The sequence below is a fragment of the Lutjanus erythropterus genome, chromosome 3, assembly GCF_056507025.1.
Source record: "Lutjanus erythropterus isolate fLutEry1 chromosome 3, fLutEry1.hap2, whole genome shotgun sequence".
In the NCBI taxonomy this organism is placed as follows: domain Eukaryota; kingdom Metazoa; phylum Chordata; class Actinopteri; order Lutjaniformes; family Lutjanidae; genus Lutjanus; species Lutjanus erythropterus.
This window is the reverse complement of record NC_139319.1, coordinates 34,805,051-34,825,257: the sequence shown is the minus strand read 5'-3', so window position 1 is coordinate 34,825,257 and position 20,207 is coordinate 34,805,051. Positions and strand designations below refer to the sequence as shown.

At 39.6% G+C, this 20,207-nt stretch overlaps 3 protein-coding genes across 3 annotated transcripts in view; 1 reads left to right on the top strand and 2 right to left on the bottom strand.

Moving 5' to 3' along the window:
- The window catches only part of myh11a (myosin, heavy chain 11a, smooth muscle), a 39,993-nt gene extending 36,955 nt beyond the window's left edge, over window positions 1–3,038 (top strand). The window contains exons 41-42 of the mRNA XM_084715925.1: window positions 131–303; window positions 1,960–3,038. Of these exons, the coding sequence (XP_084572051.1) occupies window positions 131–303; window positions 1,960–2,089 (303 nt within the window). The 3' untranslated portion in view covers window positions 2,090–3,038. The remainder of the gene's footprint in view (window positions 1–130; window positions 304–1,959) is intronic.
- A 2,490-nt stretch (window positions 3,039–5,528) lies between these two features.
- Window positions 5,529–10,503, bottom strand: LOC146330385 (nuclear distribution protein nudE homolog 1-like). The gene is made up of 9 exons (XM_084715924.1): window positions 10,335–10,503; window positions 9,825–9,952; window positions 9,545–9,698; window positions 8,867–9,015; window positions 8,542–8,678; window positions 7,227–7,403; window positions 7,038–7,123; window positions 6,750–6,904; window positions 5,529–6,032 (listed from the first exon to the last, which is right to left on the bottom strand). The coding sequence occupies exons 2-9, from the start codon at window positions 9,908–9,910 to the stop codon at window positions 5,939–5,941; spliced, it is 1,038 nt and encodes a 345-aa protein (XP_084572050.1). The 5' UTR covers window positions 9,911–9,952; window positions 10,335–10,503; the 3' UTR covers window positions 5,529–5,938.
- Window positions 10,504–11,152: 649 nt separating this feature from the next.
- Window positions 11,153–19,071, bottom strand: LOC146330384 (pannexin-1-like). Its single transcript, XM_084713873.1, has 6 exons — window positions 18,669–19,071; window positions 16,577–16,698; window positions 15,986–16,185; window positions 13,260–13,761; window positions 12,996–13,152; window positions 11,153–12,284 (listed from the first exon to the last, which is right to left on the bottom strand). Exons 1-5 carry the CDS (start codon window positions 18,847–18,849, stop codon window positions 13,006–13,008), a joined length of 1,152 nt encoding a protein of 383 aa, XP_084569999.1. The 5' UTR covers window positions 18,850–19,071; the 3' UTR covers window positions 11,153–12,284; window positions 12,996–13,005.
- Window positions 19,072–20,207: the final 1,136 nt, after the last annotated feature.

The window sequence follows — 20,207 nt, the reverse complement described above, 5'->3', positions numbered from 1 at the left end:
TTGCTTTTACGTATTTTTTCAGTTAAGTGTCACTCTAAACTCCTTTATCAGCCGACATGAGAACTCTTTGACTTTCAGGGAGCAGCACTTATTACAAGAGTACTAAGTTTTTCCTCCATTCACTCATCAGGCGGACAAGTCCACCACCCGCATGAAGCAATTGAAGCGGCAGCTAGAGGAGTCAGAGGAGGAGTCTCAGCGTGCCACAGCCGCCCGCAGGAAGCTTCAGCGGGAGCTGGATGAAGCTACTGAGGCCAACGATGCCATGAGCCGCGAGGTCAACTCTCTCAAGAGCAAACTCAGGTATGATGAAGTGGCAAAGACCTCATCTATCTGCCTCCTCAGTCTGTCTTTTCTCCCAGCTAGGTGGAGTGTTTTTTGTTTGTTTCTCTTGTCTCTTGTTAATTCTGACATTCCAACAGGACACAAGAACTGCAGTAAAGAAAGTAACACATAGTAAATAGTCACTACCTTACTGCTGTGTATTAAGGCCATTAAAAAATGATGGAGCTGGGGAAAGGGTGTTATGGTCTGAGATCAAAGTCTTAAGAATTCACAAATTTCTATTAAAAAACATTGAATTTATAGTCATTAATTTAAAAGAAAAAAATCTTAAATCCTGAAATTAAACGAGAAAACAAAACAGAACCATATTGGTTTTTTTGGGGGGGCACTTAGCAAGGTTTTAATCTATTTTAATAGTTTCTGATATCACCTCCCTCTTCATCTCCTTGCAGTTCTCATGCATTTGTGCAGAGTTGTTGTCTATGTAGCTACATTGGCTGTTTGGACAAACAGTATGTTGGTGCTCAGGTTTACTGACTGCTGTAGTGTAAAACATTCTAAAATTATTATTAATAAATATTAGACATAAGTTATCCTGGCTTGGACATTCTCATGAATGTGTGAGTCTTTTTTCTCATAAATTTACCACTCAAATCTCAGAATATCCCAAGTTATTTTTTGGCCATTTTGCCTTTATTTGATAGGGACAACTGAAGATATGACAGGAACAGGGGTAAAGAGAGAGGGGATGATACACAGGTGGGAGTCGAACCAGTAGTCACTGCAGAAGAGTGATAGCCTCAGTATGTGGGGTACATGCTCTACCAACTGAACTGCAGGGGCACCCTGGAAATGTACAACTTTAGTCACTAAATATTACCCCACCTACCAGCTCCATAATTTACTTTTTTGACTGATGGCCCCAAAACACTGCCTTATTATCTGGAGGATATCCATACATGACTGCAATATACATACTATACAAGTTTTCTCAGACAATGAATCAACTCAAATAGTGTTAACTGTTCATCTGATTGCCAAAGAGCACAAAGAGTCACTGTGGTCATCTTCAGAGGCTTGTAAACACATTTAAAGCATTCAGATTTTAGTGGCCTTACTGAGCACAAGCAAAACAATGGTGTCCATCTCTATTCCAGAGGCAACCCTGAACCCAAGGAGTAACACAGCAGGTACCTCTCTGCTAAAAGTTGCCCCATCACCATTTCTTGTTAACTTACCATGACTTTTCATTCCCCTGCACACACCCCTAACGCTGTCATTTCTTTCATTTAGCCTAACTGAGAGAAATATGGCTCATCAGCTACCATGATTTCCCTCAGAAAAAAAAACTAAAATGATAAGCAGCAAGTGAGCTTTCCATTACATGAATTTTTTTATCTGGTGGCCATATTTTTCTCAGTGCTTGGTTTAATTGCCCTAAACCGAACTCATTTTCCTGAGCCAGGAGTCAAATGAGTTACAAAGATAACCAGCGTGCTTAACCTGTAACCAAAGCACAACCTGTACATCCTGTATTTCATCAACACCCCGAGTGATCTTCAAACAAGCCTTAATCAGCTCTGAAAACTGCCCCACAACCACCCCTCTCACTCTGTGGACATGTCTCTGTGTTTGTACCTCTGTCTCGTGTGTCTCGTCTCTGTGGTGTTTTAGGCGTGGAAATGAGCCCTCCTTTGGCAGCACACCTCGGCGAATGGGCGGAGGCCGAAGGGTGGTCGAGGATGCCTCGGAGGAGGAGGCTGACTCCCAAAGTGACTTCAACGGAACCAAGGCCGCCGAGTAAGGGACTCCAAATAACCAGATATCAGAATTACCTACAGTACCAGGGCAATGTCTGCCACTTCAACAGAGAATTACTTCAATGCCTGTTATGCTATCTAGTTCTTCCATATCACTTCAAAATATATATTGTCTCCCATTTCCAGTAGTGTACTGATCTGTCTTCTTGTCTCAGAGCACCTTTTTTTGACACACAATAATCAGAAGGACTTTATATGAACTAGGGGAGTTGTTTTGGTGGCTCTGCTGATGTGTGATTTGCTGTTCTTTTCATTATTTTTTTTTTAACTTACACTGTTTTGTACTGCACTGAATGACTCATACTTCCTTACGCCAGGTTGTGTACACAAGAATAGGCGCCTCTAATTACCACGCTAACCTGCCAGCAAAGCCTCGGGTCTCCACAATAAGTCACGTTACAACTTAAAGCAGAGACATTGTGTAAATCTGTGGGTCTGTAACTATTATCAACGACTGTCGTCCTGTTGCCTGTGACTGCTGTTAGTGTTTCAGAGCAGCACTGACTGAGAGATGTTTCTATACTCTGCATCCAGTCAGTGCTGCTGTTTGTACCCCAAAGAACAAATATTTAGGTGTTCAAATGTTTTCTAAAATCACAATTTTATATTATTTGCACCTTTCTTGTGCCCAGATATGTTTTAGATTAGTTTTACTGAAGCTGAGTAATGACAGAATGTTTTAGGTCAGACAAGATTTAGAAGAACCACAACTAGAAAATCATGGGCCAGATATCAGCATTGGGCACTTTCTATTTTTTTTTCTTTTTCGTCCAGATTTACTATGAATGTTCCAAAAGCCCCTGATCACCCTAAACCAACTCATTCTCATTGATCATTTTATATGTAATCAACCAATGTTTACATAACACCAATTGTATCTATTAATTGTTGAACCACCTGCACAAGAAATAAAGATCTTAAAAAAAAAAAAAATTGATTTTCTCCTTTTAATGTTTCTGTCTTGGTCAGTAAGATCAATCATCACAACAGAGCATTATCCTCATCTGATCAGTTCAATAGAAAAACAACTGCAAACCAGCAGGATCAGAGTTGGGTATAGTACCTCAGGCACATACAGTTTAAAGTCCAAATACCGAAGCAGTTATAAATAGGGATGCACCGAATTTGGCAGATAACCGATGCTTTATTTTATGGTTGCTTATTTCGTTTTTGTCATCTATTTTCCCTTTTTTGCCAGGGAAACAAATATATAATTCTAAAAAACATGGCACCCATTGCCCTCTTATGGCTTACCAGGGTTGTGTCCAATCTCTGGATGGGTTTTGAGTTAATTTGCTCAAATGTAGCCGTTGGTGAGTGCGCCTGCGTGTGTGCGTGACATTACAGCTGCTGTAAAACAGCTGGTGGGTATGCTAGCTACTGCTGCTAGCGCAAAATTGATGTGACAACAACAGACAAACATCGGTCAGTGCCATCGGTGAATGTCATTCTAATTTACTGGCCGACAGCAGTCAACAAGGCGAATATAGGCAAATACCAAAGTTTGGCCAATAAATCGGTGCATCCCTACTCACAGAGGTGCTGCATACAAACAAACACCCAGTACACAGTGGTCGTGGATCACGATTACAGCCAGCTCGTGTTAGTTAAAGGAAGGTTAAACAGCAAAGAGCAGGAAAGTTCAGTTCCAGTTCCAATATCTATGAACCACAAGTTAATTCCTACACACAGGCTACACTGCAGTGAGTATAGTTATGACTGCTGTATAAACATGATATTTAGATATGCACTGTAATAACTGCTTAATGAGCTGCTGGATGGCAGCAGTGGAAACTCAAGATTAACCAGAAACATTTCAGGGAAAAGAACAGGTGTCACAATAATCACTCTATTCTCCCATTCACAACATCTCTCACTAAAAGGCAGGATAAGGGTTTTCCATATAGGCTCTATATGTACCTACACAAATATACTATGAACTGTGCTTATCTTTGACCTGTTAAAATCTATTATTGCTTGGTATTTTTCTCCCATTCACCCACCATATAACTCTGACAGCAGACAGGGTGTCACACTTATTAGGGAATTATTATTACTGTACATTCAGTAGTGAACATGTCCCAGTCTGACTCCTATAATCAACTAAAATCAGTACAAAAAATTATTGATAACACTAGATCATCAATCTGCAGTGTGACAAATGAACATCTTATCTCTGAGGTGAAAAAATCTAAAAGCCTTTCATAAGCCTGGCATACCCGAAACTTATTAGTCCGCTAAAACAAGTGCAGTGGCAGGAAGGGAGGTAACAGAAAGGACTGGCATTTAATCAAACTGAATTTAAACAACTACAATGTGAGATTCAACTACCCTGAAAGAAAAGTTCATCTCTTTTCTAGGAGCCTGGCAGCATAAAGAATTGGTACCCCATTTCATTTGTTTGAACTCTTACAGCAAAGCAAGGCCTACAAACTGAAGAGGTAATGTTAACGTTGATGAAGGCAGCGACGGCTAAAATACTACAAACACCAGCTCCTGGCAGCAACTAATTCTTTCTCAACTTTTGAATGCTGAATCTCTTCTAGAAAAAAAATATCGGGGGCTCACAGCATGGAAAAATTATTTAAACCATCTTTTTAACCAACAATATCAAACTCCTCCTTAACAGAACTTAATTCATGCCAGTGTTGTTCAGTGCTACATTAGTTAAGCCCATAGCTCAAACAATAAAGAGCAAAAACAGACTTGTTTACATTTTGTGTATTTTTCACATCAGATTTAAAAAACAAAAAAGAAACAAAACAAAAAAAAAACTCCACAACCCATTGCTTACCCCATTGTTTGATTGGTTTTTCACTTATCAACACTTTGGTCATTAACAATGTTCATAAGATCAAACCTTTTTATAAATGACACTCCAGCTTCTTGGTCCCTACATCAGCAGCTATTCCAGTTGCTGTAAAGGGACAGTTCACCCCCCAAATCAAAAATACATATTTTTCCTTTTACTTTTAGTGCTATTTATCCATCTAAACTGTTTTGGTGTGAGTTGCAGAGTTTTGGAAATATTGGCATAGAAATGTCTGCCTTCTCTTTAATACATTGTAACTAGATGGCACTCAGCTTTGTGGTGCTCAAACCGCCAAAACTATACATTTGAAAAACTAACACCAGTATCTCTTTCCAGAAATCATGACTTGATTACTCAACACAATACACATATCTTCTTGTGAGCATTTTCATGTGGGAGCTGTTTTAATTCTACAATAAAATCCTACATGAGTCTTTTTCCAAAAAGGTCTATGGTGGGCTTTGAGTCCCACAAGCAGAGTGAAATGTAGTCCCATTACATTCAGGAGAAGGCAGATATCTCCAAAACTCTGCAACTCACACAAGAACAATCTAGACAGATAAATAACACTACATATTTGGGGTGTACTGTCCCTTTAAAATAACCATCAATGGGCAAGTGCAGCAACCTCCCTACATGTATGTCTCAACAGCCCTGTTGTGCCACCACAGACAGCAAATCTGCAGACATGGAAGGATTTTTTTCAGATGCTACTCACCACAGGGTCAAAGATACAGTGAAGACAGTGTGAGCAGCAGGTTCCTTGATTTTACACAAACTGCAGTGCTGCTTGCTATGACAGATATGATATGATACTAGCCTGAGGCAGCAGAAGTCCATGCGTTCATTATGTGGGGCACGGAGCAAGGAGAGAGTGGCTTTCTTGCCCAAATAGTTTCAACAGGGCGTGGACATGGAGACGAAGGAAGACAGCTCAGTTCAAAGTCCCATTGCTGCAGTTTATTATTGAGGGAGAGGGGGACGGGGGAGAGGCGGTGTCAGGTTCTTCTTCTTTCTCCTCTCATAGAAGAATCTTGACCCCTCCCTGAGGAGACTGGGCACCTTGGGAGACTCCTCTCGGAGGAGCTGGTCCAAACTCTAACCGCTTCACTAAACTGCAAGACAAGAAATAGTACAAACACTCATGAGATTAAGAAAAGTCACAATACAAATAAAATAATTGTAAAATAATTCTGTCAGATTTAAGGACAAGTCTGCATAGGTATGTGGGTTGTATACAAGTATGCATGTAAATATTGATGTACATGTGTAGTGATGTGTTAAATCTGTATCTGTGGAAGGTCATTCATGGATACATGGATATTCCTGAGGGCCAAATTAGTCCCAACAAAGGCCGTGGCTTTTAAATACCTCTTTTTGTACATATGCATATACATATTAAAAAAAGAAGAAAAAAAAAAAACACTCCAAAAAATAAATATGCCGCAAATTTAAAATGAAACTGTCCATAAAAACAAGGATAAGTAAAACGTGATCTAAGCTGATCTTCTTATTGATTATTTTCACAGGTTTATTGGCTCTTTTCATATTACTATAATTGACAGCGTTCACAAACATTTTCGCAACTTTTCTTGTAAAATTAAACAATGTGTGATTTATGAAGTATTGTTTTTTTATTTTGATTGATTTACTGAAACTGTGGCAAAGCTGTAACTATTAAACAAAATAAAATCAGTAGTATGAAGAGCAGAATGATTTGATTATATGTTACAACAGTCGTTTGTGATCAGAAAATAAGCTTGCTTTGCTTCTAATCAGAACAACTGATTTCTATGTAATAATTAAGATTGCACTGCTGTTGTTTTCCTCACCTGTCGTACTGTGGAGGGGGGCTCATGCTGGTTGCTTGGACCTCTGGGCCTCTTTCTAAACCAGGGGGACTGCCAGGGCAAGCTGGAAGTGCTGGTCTGCTGACAGAAGTGTCGTACACAAAGTCTCGACAGGATGCCAACTTTGACTCCAGATTCTGGCAGGAATATCAAAAGATTGTCCGTCAGCTCATATATGGAAAAACAACCGTGTGGTGTCTCTATTCAGGGAGACAACACATAAGCTGTAATCACTGGGAACTGTAGTGTTAGAATTTTCAAATTTCTTACTCCAACTTTCCTGAGCAGCTCTCCTACAATGTTGAGTGCAGATATCCTAGCAGACGTAGTGAGGGGCGTCCCTGTTAGACCATCACCTAAAACAACACAGATATGAGTGGGTAAACACATAACATGCTAAGACGAAGGTAGTATATTCTCCATCACTGTAGTTATTACTGCAGTCAGTTTTTTATTTACCTCGTCTGATACTGGAAGCTGGGGGTGTGGCAAATGAGCTGATAGGTTTGGAGGGTGTGACGGGGATGGACGGGTTACCAGCTGAGGGACACGGCAGATCTGTTCTGTCTATGTCTTTGCCCAGACTGCTGGATGGCCGTCTTTCCTTCTGACGTACAGCCAGCTCCTGACGAAGGTCTGACAGGCAGGAAACACAATATACTACGAGTCAGCTTTTTGATTTTTGTAAATGACAATTCATCTGTTTCAGTCAATTTTGTGGCAATCAAGTGCATGCTTTTAAAAATCAACTAATCTGAACTGAATGGAAAACAATAATCCAAGCTGCCCGTAACGTCAAGTCAATGTCAAAGACCTATGACAGACAAAAATCATGTCTACTTTTAAAGACCCACACCACAAAGAAGAGCCAGCTGACTGCCAACATGCACAGTCTGCACCTGTACAACAGAAACTCTTGTGTATAGCCTATACTTCTAAAAGAAAAACAAACCAACAATTTTCCCCCTAGTGTGAAATTGACTGGCCTAAAAATACAAATTAATATTAATATAACAATGTCTGTTGTCTGTGACTGCCTCTGCTAGGGCTGACCGGTTAACCAACATGAATAAATAAGTAAGTAAATAAATAAATAAATAAATATCATATTGCAATTACTTTGAGACACAAGTCATGATTTAAGTAAGAATGGAGGTGATTTTGATTTACGGCACCACAATACCTCATTTATAAATGGTACATAGTACATTTTTCCTTCTTACCAATTAAGAATTACCAAGAAACCAAGCAGTGACTGACAATAGTTAACTAGTGCCAAGAGCAGTAGGCACATGGCAAAAACTAGCTAATACGTGGTGGTCAGTCAGAGCACTGCAGGCTTGTTGCATCAGGGCCAAACAATAAGAATATAGGCAGCCATGATATTAACTGTGATGGATGACGACACTTTAGCAAGTTTCAAACTTTATATTCACACCACTGTAAAATAAATGTGAAACAGTGGCTGGAAGCAGGAAAAATATCATTATAAATTGTCAAATATATTTGATCAGTACTGAATGAGCTCAAATATGAAAAAAATCTTTGAATTAGGTTACGGCAATTAGATTAGAGCACTACAAATATACAACAGAATACAACTACACATTACATCAGATGCAAGATACAGAAAAGTGGACACTGGATTTGGAGAACTAGACCAAATATCAAAATTCACTGAGTTAGGAATAAATGTCAATTTGCAGAGAAATCAGCAGTTCTTGTAAACCTGAGAAGCTACAGTGAGTGCATGTTTGTGCGTATGTGTGTGTACCCCTGGCTTCATCCTTCAGCCTCTGAACCGACTCAAGCAGGTTCTCTTTTTCATCCAACTCGCTCTCGAGAAAAGCATTCCTCTCAATGACATGGTTCATCCGCTGTTCAAAGTCCTCCAGAGACATGATGGTAGCCCTGGGACAAGCAGAGATGACGGGCCAATAAAAGTTAATACTGGAGTTATTGTGCATATTGGCTTAGTGTGTTTCAGTCTAACTATGTGTGTGTGTATGTGTACTGAAGCCAGAGTTAGCTGGTTAAATTGTCATTTGATGATGGGGCACATTGGTGAGATAATGACATAAGACCTCTGAGACACTGACCTTTTGGTCCTTTCCAGGTCATCATTGGACTGTTCTAGCTCCCTGATGTATTTCTGCAGGTGATCTTTCACTGCTCTGGTCTGTGCCAGTTCTTCCTCCAGGGTTGAGATATGCCTAAAAGCATCCGAGTGCTGAGACTCAAACTTCTCCTGCAAACAGCACGTAGACATCAAATCAATTCACATAGCTTTGCAGTGTCAGGGCAGATTAATCAATCAATGCAGCTGCCAAGATATTTTAATAGAGTCATCTGTGTACTTTATTGAGCTAAGTCAATAACATTCTCTTGAGTGTTTTTTTCTCCCCTATGTCGCCATCAACCTTTGAGCAATCGGGGGTTTTTAGCACAATCATGCATTCAGTTATTCCATTAATGTTCTCTTCCCCATGGACCACTGGACGAAAATAGCAGTCAGCTGCCTTATAGCTAAGCAGCAATTTTCCTAGTGGCACTGTGGCAATGATATGCTGAATTTGGGTTGGCTAAAGGCCGTGTGTGTGTGTGTGTGTGTGTGTGTGTGTGTGTGTGTGTGTGTGTGTGTGTGTGGGTGGGTGTGTCTCCGTTTCTCTGTCTGAGAGAAGGAACAGTAACGTCTTCTTCAGCACTCATTAACTGGAGCACCAGAGCTTGTCCAGCTCTGTAGGGGACAAGGCCTATTTATAATCAAGGTGCTCTACCTTAATGTTCTCCAGTTCCATGCGGAGTCGGTTGTTGTCTAAAAGCAGCTCTTTGTTTCGGCCCTCACACTGCTTCAGCTCCGTTTCCAATTCGGCTTCATAGTCTCGACTCATCTGCTGAAACTCCTGCAGCTCCTCCTGAGCCTCATCAGCCCTGAGAACAAAATAACGGTTACTACCTAAATTAATTCACAGGTGTATAGCTATAATTCATGATTTATTTTTTTTTAATTGTCTATTAAAGCATTTCTATGGAGTCTGGTTAGCCCAATAATGTTACCTTTGCTGATGTCTCTCTGCCTGCTCCTTCCAGAAGCCCAGCTCTTCTGTTAGGGAGGCAAACTTATGTGTTGCTGGCTCTACCATGTCTGCTGTTGTGTGTCAGGATGATGGGGATGGGAGACCTAACTGTAAAGTGAAACACAGTGCAGCTTTTAAGACAGAAGAGCAAAGACACCCCAATCATTCAAACCACTAACTAGCATTAAACTGTTACGGTTAAAGAATGCTAACTAAGTTAGCTAGCATTAGTCTGCAGCGCCAGTCATACTGTAGCAGCTAAGGCTGGGAAAAGTACATACATCTGTTCTTGCATTTATTCCTATCAAGTACGAAAAAGTAAAGGTGGAAGGTGAACGCGTTAGCTACTCCTTTCAGCTAACAGCGGTGCTGGAAAAGTGCATAATACCATGGCTAAGCTTTTCAGTTAAGCTAATGTAGCTAGCTAAGCGATTTAGCAGGATGTGTTGCTATCCCCACACAGCTGAAAACAAAAACTAGGCAGACTCACCTGCATGTAAGGGAAGAATTAAAACATGCTACCGCCGAGGGAATAAATTTTGACGTACGGTTAAATTTTCCGGATTTGTGCAACAAACGTATTTGAATGCAACAAAGTAACTAATCTCTTATTACGTTAGGATGTTGCGCTACACACCAACCAAATACAAACGAAGCTTCAGTTCTCGGACGCCATTGGATAATTCAGATGACGTTGTGAAAATATTATCCAATCACATTATTCAACGAAGTGTAGCCGCGGAAGGTGGTGCCCCCAACACCACGAACGTGCCTACAAGAGAACCCTACTTTGCGAAACTCTCGCGAGGTTGGGCACGTTGTTTCGTCATTGTACACATTAAACAAACTAATTATGTTTCATAATGTGATACCGTCGTTGTTATGATTTTGATATGTTTAGGGACAGAAAATACTTATTATTATTAGGGAAAGATAATAATTTGGGTTAAAATTATCACTCTCGCGTGATCTTTCGCGGGTCTGGGGTTCCTTTCTAGATATTTAGACTCACTGGTTGTTTACCCTGTTGACTAATGATAGTACGACAAAGGAATGATGCCTGTAAGTCCTACAAAGTTTCCATGCAAGATTGTCCAGCTTAAAGTAAATTTTAAAGAAAATCTATTATCATGTACTACAGTGTTTTAATACTTTCCGACCTAATTTACATATATAGAGGAACATAATAGAAACACTATTTAATGAAATCCAATACAGCATTCCCATAAAGTAAGGACTCAGTGGACTATAGACAAAAATCAATAAATAAAAAACTTAAAATAATCGTCTCATAATGGTTAACAAAAATTGAACTTTCTATGAATCATATTTATTGCAGGACAGTTTGCATCATATTGTACAGATGTAACTAGTTTTGTTTACAAATATGTCTAAATTCAGTATGTCTGATGAGGAGAGCGAAAGAGGATTTAATAATATTTTACAATAACTTGTCTACGCAAGGCACATACTCAAGCACAGCTTATGACTGGATGAAAGTGATGGGAACTATTAGAGTATTGAGAGGCGAACACAGGAAAGGATCAGGTATGAATGATTTTACTATGTATGATTGTTAGTAGACCAATTAGGTCATACGTTCCTTGGAAATGTTCATCTCATCACCCCCATGAAAGAATTATGAAGGGAAAACATCTACTATACTGTTATTATGTGGTACTTACTATGATGACCATAAGTATCATATTATTTATTATTTTATTATAGTTAGGTTATAGTTATAAGGTTGTTTGTGTAAACCAGTTCATGTAAACGTTCATGGCAGAGGTCCCATCAGTCAATCAGTTTCGATATCCCAGGGTCTTGTTTTACTTTCAACATGCACATACAGTGTAGCACCTGTTATTAACAGCACACTGACACACAAATAATCACATGCTTTACAGTCCAGATGAAACTAGTCCAGTGGCTGTTATGACACCTCTATTATAATAACAGTTCATGTTTATTCAGTGTTTACTTTGGATGGACAAACTTTCAATAATCAAAACATCATCGTACTATCTCGCTTCAACGACTTCTAACACAAAAGGTAGGAAGTATGTTCTTGCATCTGGAAAATTCATTTACAGTTTCCACAGTCCACAGAATATGGCTCATATTATAAGTTATAATTGGAAGGCATTTAAGATCCTGAGAAAAATAGCAAAAAATACAAACATAGGAATTTCATTTTTTTAAAAAGCAAGGTCAGGGGTCAGCTGCACATCACCTCAGACCTGAGCCCCTTAGACTTGAAGTCTTCAAATTCATTAAAAATGAGACATCTAAGAGGTAACATGTCTTGTTTTTGACATGTGTTACCCCACAAGAAATTCAGATGAAGGTAAGTGCACAGGGTTTTCTCCTAGTTCTTCTTTTCCATCACAGCAGGGCCTCTCCTCATTACACTGATCTTTCATCAATCATTCTGAGAAATCTGAAGGAAAATAAAACACAAACACAAGGGTAAACACACAATATGTAACTCACATTAAAACAGTAAAGAAAGACGTAGTTTGATGACGTTGTGAGGTAGTGTGGGGTTATGGGAGCTGCTGTCTTCATTGTTTAACAACCGCTATTGCTCATGTTCATTGATGGTGTAATGTACTGAAGTTTTGTCAAGTTAGCTGACTTTTTTCTCACTCTCTGATGCACCCAACGTATCTCATGTCTTCTCAGAAATTATAGCAGCTAGCAGATAGAGGGCAACACACTCATACCTTGACTAAATTACGTATTTCTCTGTCTGAACATTGTTTGAAGTGAGAAAGAAAAATCATAATTTCGAGACAACTGCCTTCACTAGATTTTTTTTAACTTTTGAATCAAACTCTTAAGTTATGAAATAAACTAAACAAAGTTCTGTCAAGCTACAATCTTTTCTTCTTTATATAAACTTGAATCTTTGAGTTTTAGAATCCTCGCCCAGAAAAGGTCGTTGTAGATTGGCATGATAAAAATGTAAGTGTTTATAGTTGGAAAATGCATGGAAATTTTGGGTTTTCTCAAATTTTTCGTCTTACACTGCTCATCAAAATACAGTATATAGCATGCCCAGTGTTTTTCAACATTTTAATGTATAAATGTTACATATTATAGTTTTAAATCAACCATATAACACAGCTTCCATTACAGGATGGATTACCTCAGAGGAATCATTCTTCAGCTTTTTTAGTTTCTTTGTTGTTCTTGCGTGAGCACGTCTTCTTACTGTCCAACACATCAGTCTTCACCTGACCCAGAGTTTGCAGAAGGCACATGGTGTCAAACCCCTCACCAGCTTCTTGCAACAACTCCAGCACCTGTAAATAAGACATTTTACTTTTTTTTCAAAGCAAAAGCAACAGCAAACACAGGGGACATATCTTAACCACCATACTGGACCTTCAGGATCTGCGCTTGGACTCACCTGCAGACACTTATATGATTTAAGTTCACTCAGGTTCTCGTGCAGGAATAACAGGTAGATGCTGAGATCGTTGTAGACGGGCGTGACCACACCCAGAGCACCGAAGCCCGGCAGCATTTCATATGGCCGGAGGAAGCTGGAGCTCTGGCGGGCTGGTCCAAGAGCAGCATACACCACCAGCGGAGCAAGAAGCACATACACCCCCAAGTTGATGCAGCTGAGCAGCCCAAAGACACCCACTGCCACGAGCTTACACTGGAGAGCCGACGGCACCATGCTGTCGTTCTTCAGCACACCTGTACGCAGGTCGCAGGGGAACTCATCAGTGAGAGAGGCCAGTCGAATGTAGTAGCCGAGGTAGAGGCAGGCCAGCAGGAGGATGAGCAGAGTCAGGCCCCGACATGCAAGGTACTTGATCACGAGGCGGCGAGAGAAGCGCTTGGTCTTCAGGTACTGCTCCACTAAAGGGTATTTGAAGCAACCCTCAGTCAGGTCCAAAGCACTAGAGCAGAAAGGGCATATGAGCATTTAGCATGAGATTATTTAATGTTGGGTTGTATGAGGCTCTCATAGAAAGTCAGTGTTTTACCTACAGTAGATGATGGCCAGCATGGCCACAGTTTGGAGAAACAGAGAGAAGTGCCAGTATGGAGGCTAAACAATTAACTGCTGTGGACAAGGTCAGCAGTTTAAGTGTATGATATATTAAGAATATTCTCACCACTTTACTTTGCCATCAGACTGTTTTTCCGACGGAAAACTGCTGTTAGTAAAGCCAAATTTTGCTCTTGCCAAGCCAACCAAACTCCATATGTGAAATCTTTCATTTTACCTCACAGAAAACAAGACTCTGTAGTCTACAGCTGCCTTGATGTGATAGCTTGTGTCTTCATGAAAAATTGGTAAATCTTATTGATCCTTTTAAACACTGAGGTGACACAATAACATAAACACACCTCCCATGTTCTGTAGGGTAAAATGATGGTTTCCTGCCAGACAAGGCTGTCTGACTGAAAAGTAAAGCACTGAAAATATTCTAAACACAGCATACACTAAAAATTAAATGATTTTTTTAGGTGGATCCTTTTAGTGTAGCTAAAATACCTTTTGTTGCTGGCCTCGTCCACACTAGTATATTGCTTAGCTTCCGTGCCGGTGCTCCTCTCTGCTTCTCCAAACTGGGGCTGTGTTGACCGAGATCTACTGTAGGTAATAAACTAACTCTTGATAAGTACCATCATACCACCATACCATACACCATACATCATACTGCACCAAATAATCCGAAGTATCCCTGTAAAAGTAACAAAAAGGTTGGGTTTTATTTTTTTACTCACTGTGATGGCGGTGCCAACAGCCACCATGACAGTCACTTAAATTACATGCAACACACATAGTTTGTTTTGTTTAAAATTTGTTTATTGGCACTTTGACAACACACTGTAGTTTATGTTGTTTTATCATTTTGCTGTTTGTTTGTATTAATTAATTTCTCTTTTCTTCGAGCTATCTGACTGCTGCATGGTACTCTCTGGTTGGAGAGTGGCAAAAGATGGGGCTGAGGGCAGAGCATAGCTTCATGCTGAAGGCTGTCCTACAGACCAGACCGAGACCTCCAACATCATGGGTGGAGTTTTCCCCTGTGTGTTTAATTTGGTCTGATCAGCCAGTATATATGTTGCCTCAGTGTCTCATTTTGTTAGGTCTGTTAATTGAGTTGATGTCCAGTTTTTGTTAGCCTTATTTTTTATACCTCTATAACACCCTATAACTCTAATTTTGTTACCTTCAGTTATTTGCTTTGTGAACAACTGCCAACTTTATCCTTTTCCTGTTTGTTGTACTCAAATATGCTATATGTTTGGCTCATCTATGCTGAAAAGAAAATCAAATTTGGAAGATGATTGAAAGATGTTGTTGGGGGACCTGCAAAAGTGACATATATTCACATTTTAAATTAGCTAATGTTCACAAAATGCTTGCTAACTAGCTTTCTAGTCTGCAAAAAAACATTAGCTGGCTACTTTTTGCTAACAATTCCTAACGTGCCCTATATGTTGCTTTTATGGGAAAAAGAGAAAGATAACTGACGTACCAAGTTTTCTCAACTGTTATTGGAGCATAGAGCAAAAAGGGACAGGACTTAGGTGGGACATCTCAGAAGTTACTTTGCTATTTTGGTTCACTCTCACCATTTTCATCAGTGCCTCTTCCAGATGCAGCAGCCAGATGTTTTCGGTGCAGTGAAGCATTTAGCAGCTAAAGAGTCACAGAAGTTGGAGACCGAAATCAAAGCCAAATTGATTAGATTCAAATGAATGCTACTTCATCTTTCTAGCTGCTGAATGTGTAAATATGTAACTGTCTGATAACATGTTTGCTATAACAATTTTCTAAAGTGATAATATGTCTATGTAATGTTTACAGTGTGTTGCACTGCCCCCAAGTGGCCAAAAAAATCAATTAATGCAGGTTTAAACTATATTCTGCCAATTTTTCTCAGCTGTTGGTGGTCAAAGGATGGCTCGTACTATGGCCTGCCATATGTTATTCTGTCTCACCTACATTTTACGCACAACAACACACTCTCAGGAAACATGAAAAAGGCTTTAAATTAAAGCAACAACAACAACAACAATGTATGTTAATGTCCCATAGTCACATGATCTGCTACGAACTGTCTAAGAGTATCTTAGTGCGTTGACCTGGTGTGACATGGTGTTTACCTTTGGGTGTCCTCAGGTGCGTCTTTGCTGTCTAAGGATGCTAGATTTTTGGCCAGTTTGATGGCACGATTATAAAACCGATCCAGCTCCTCCATGATGAAGTTGAGGTCAGAGGAAAGGTGCGGAGCGGCAGTGAAGCGCCAGAGCAGGGCTGGGATATACAAGAGGATGGCCAATGAGAGCAGGATATACGGAAAGAACTGATGTCAGAAAAAGAGGGAGAAAGTACAGGAAAAAAATTAATTAGAAGAAGACATGAATTCTCTTTAATTCTGCAGATGAGTAGTGTGACTTTTATCTTAGTAAGCATTTCGCTTTTCTAAACTGAATGAGAAATGAACAGTCAGTTTCAAACCTGCCTCACTGTCCAATGGCCAAATAAAATGACACATGACAATACAGTTGATCAGTCTGTGATCAGTCTATAGCTGACAGTTTTAAAATAAGTGAATTTCCCACAAATTTGGTTGCTTGATTAGTATGTTTAAGGACTTATGTTTGACATGACAGTATAAACATCCCAGTACCCACACAGACACATAGTTAGCGCTGATGATTGTCACTGACAGTGTGCTGGGTGTGCATCTGTACCTTGTGCAACCATAGTGGTGAACTGTCAGCTTGTTGCTGTACTGCTGCCCAACAAAATGAATCCACATAGGCGGCCTGTCTCCAAGAGAAGTTGGTGGGAGGAAAGCAGCTGATCTGGGTACCTAGATGAGGAAAGCAGAAATAATTAGATCATTTTTGTTGATTCAGCAAAGAGAAACGAACACTACAATTACTGTCAGCCCCTCATCTGTACTCATGGCCTAATTTGTTGGTTGGTTTGTATTGAGCTTTGTGTCAATAATTATGCCATCCCCTATTATGGTGGGTGTACAATGAGAAGTTCAATCTGGCATGTACCATTCACAAATGACCCACATAGTCAACAGACAGTGATATTTTGGCAACACATGGGCTGTTATATTAATATCACAGGATGATGCTTTAAACAAACTGAGCACACAGTTTTGATACTCTTTGCTCTCATTTTATGTTTACCAGTTACATCGATTACAGTATCAGCCATAGTAGTACCAGTTATGTAAAGTTACCCGTCTCTTTGTGGTTGTAGCTTGAAGTGCTTCTTTCACAATGGCAGAGCAGCAAATTCTCTGAACTGATGCCTAACTTTTACAACTTTTACAACAAAATGAAAATCACAACACAAAATGAATGTTCAATTATTTGACTGTAAGCATAATCATATCACATATGCAACATATATTTTAAGCCACTTTCATTATTTAAAATCAGTGGTGGAACGGAACTAAGTACATTTACTTAAGTACATGTACTTAAGTACAATGTTGAGGTACTAGTGCTTTTCATTTTATGCTACTTTACACTTCTTTGCTCCTCCTTTACTTCTTTACTGTACTGCTCCACTACAATTATTTGACTACATTGATTACTAGTTACTTTGCAGATTCAGATTATTAACACAACATATAGCTCACCTAATAAATTATGATGTATTATTATGGACTAAGCTATTGTATATATAGCAGTTAAAATTAGCCTCACTTTTTTAAAGCTGCAACATTAATGATGCTTATACATCAGTGCATAACTAAATATAATCCAGTGATTTATCAGCCTCCAGATAGCTGTGAAAATTACAGATACACCCTGTCAAAGTCCACTGTGTTATTTCAGAAATTCAATTTTAAGGAGGGACTATTCACTTCTCACTAATTATTCATGTAAATCTGTACTCCTTACTACTGGTGTACAGTAGATATTTTTTGCAGGAGACATTTTGTCACAGATATGTAAATGAGTAGTGGTACACTTAAAACATACTGAGCCCTAATTAATGTTATTTGTCACATGCGTGCTTTTCTTGCTGTGACATGTAAAAGAAAAACGTCTGCTGTGAAAAAGACCCGTCTATTCTATTTATCTCATGTTGAAAAGCCCATGCTCTCTCTTTCTGCATCTCCTCCTTTGTGACTGCTATAAATTTGATAAAGAAAATCGATGTGGGATTTTGGCCATAATGTACATTCAGTGTTATGTGATAACAATAGCTGTCAAAAGTAATTAAGGTTCTCTCAAGGCTCGCAGTCCTAATGGATCCATCCTGTCTGTTACAGACTGTAAGCATTAGGATCTAAGAAGATTATGTAGATTTGGTAAACTCCTGGTGGACCTGTAGATATTCTGTTTTTACTTGATCACAGTACATGTAGATGTGAATGACAATATGTGAAGCTGTCCATGCCCGCGTGCACAAAGTTTCCACCACTGTTATCACCATCATCATCACCATCATCACCATCATCATCATCAGCAGCAGCAGCAGCTGCAGCTGCAGCAGTGTCTGCCTGCCTCACGGTCTGGGCGTGAGATAAGCACAAGGGTGGAGACACAGACCACGCCTTCTTTAGTACTGACACCTCTGTGTCTGTCCCTTTACTGAATGCAAGTCCCACACATGCATTAATATCACAGTGCTTCATACACCACTGCATTAAGTGTGGTTAATCAAAACAAAAACGTGTTACAGCAGTTATTGTACAGCAGAGGGACGGAGACAAAGGAGGAAGTACGCCGCCTGCATGGTTTCTGTTATTGTACATGATGAAATAACAGGATTATAACCTGTGATGATGAACGCTCACAAACAACTCACCCACTGACACCTCCTGAGCAAAAGCGAGGGAGATGAGAAACAAAGGCAGCCCCACCGCCACAAACGTGACTATCTTGTCCACCGCCAGCTCCAGACGCAGCCCTTTGTACTTGGACTCCGTGGGGTCCTTCAACAAAAAGTCGGAGAAAACGTACTCGGTGGCTACGTGGGCTATCGCCATGACGGACGGGAACAAAAAGCCGGTGTTGTTTAATTGATGGGAGAGTCCGTCTCTATTCAATTAGAAAACTCCTTTAAATTAATTTAGAAAAAAACCCTCCACAGTGAAGTAAAGTGAATAAAGTAGGTATATCACGGGGAACCGCTATCGTTTATCCATCTCCATTCACCGCTAGGACTGATGGTTGAACCTGCTGTCCCGTTAGACACATTGTACCCCAGACATCTCAGGCAACAGGGGGGAGCTGGCCGCCTGCCAGCCGCCAGGTGGCGCTACTGTGTCGTCATATACACCAGACAGCATTTACCTGACGGTGGGACACTGGTGCTGTCATTCTCACTCTTTATATTTGGGTCTCCAAATAAATAAAAGACTGTAAAGAGCATTTTGCAAATTCATGGATTCATGTCTGCAGTACACGTTTTACAAAGCATTTAAAATATGTGTATTGTTTTGCTGATGAGAGGAAAAAACAAGAGCTTAATTCCGCCTAATGCGCTTAATTTGTCTCATTTACGAATTAGACTAAAATGTCCTGTGTTGTTTTTCTGATAAGAGGAAATTAAAACAAAAAACAAAAAACAATGAGATGGCCTGTTAACTCACCCTTAATGCAAATATTCCTCATTTCTAAAGTTTAACGTGTGTATATGTTTTCATTAAAGCGTCAGTATAATATAAGGTGATGTAGAAATGTCAGTAAAAGTGGTTCAAACATTTTAAACATTTGATATTAGCATGTTTTTGGATATGCACAAATATCAGAATGCTTTTCAAAAAGGTGATTAAATGAATGAAGGGGGAGTTGCATGCTTAAACATCTATATTTATAGTAATCATGCTGCGAAATGTATTTACGGCAACTTACCAGCTAATTGCTGCCAGTAAGTTACTGTAAATTTTACAGCATTCTTGTTACAGTGTATCTTTTTATCCAGTTCACATACATCTATTCTATGTGATTTTCTTTTGAATATATTTTCATTTCCATTCACGGACGCTCGCCTGAAACTTTTTAGAGACCCACAAGACGCCCACCTCCTACTTTGAAAACCTCTGGGTTGATGGATCAACCGTTGATCCATACAAATCATATTTCAAGATGATCAAACAATGTTTATAACCTACATACAGTTTATATGAAGAAAATCTTAATCCGCAGTGTAATGCAGTGTATCTGCAAGTGTAATAGGTGGCTGTGAAATATATGAAGAAGTAGTTAAAAAGTAGCATTACAATCAGTTAAATTATGTTTCATCTGAAGTGGGAGAAGATAAAATCACCTTGAGGGGGACCAATTAAAGCCTGGATGCCTTTTCTGATTTACTTTAATATTATATCCCATGTAACAAACCGTG

Coding starts and splice junctions, on each gene's coding strand:
- LOC146330384 (XM_084713873.1), bottom strand. CDS start 18,849: ATGGCGATAGCCCACGTAGCCACCGAGTACGTTTTCTCCGACTTTTTG. Junction 16,186..16,576: donor CACCACTATGGTTGCACAAG/GTACAGATGCAC, acceptor TTCTGACATCAG/TTCTTTCCGTATATCCTGCT. Junction 13,762..15,985: donor GCACCTGAGGACACCCAAAG/GTAAACACCATG, acceptor TTTCTGCTCTAG/TGCTTTGGACCTGACTGAGG.
- LOC146330385 (XM_084715924.1), bottom strand. CDS start 9,910: ATGGTAGAGCCAGCAACACATAAGTTTGCCTCCCTAACAGAAGAGCTG. Junction 9,699..9,824: donor GCAGAGAGACATCAGCAAAG/GTAACATTATTG, acceptor TTTTGTTCTCAG/GGCTGATGAGGCTCAGGAGG. Junction 6,905..7,037: donor AGCTGCTCAGGAAAGTTGGA/GTAAGAAATTTG, acceptor TATTCCTGCCAG/AATCTGGAGTCAAAGTTGGC.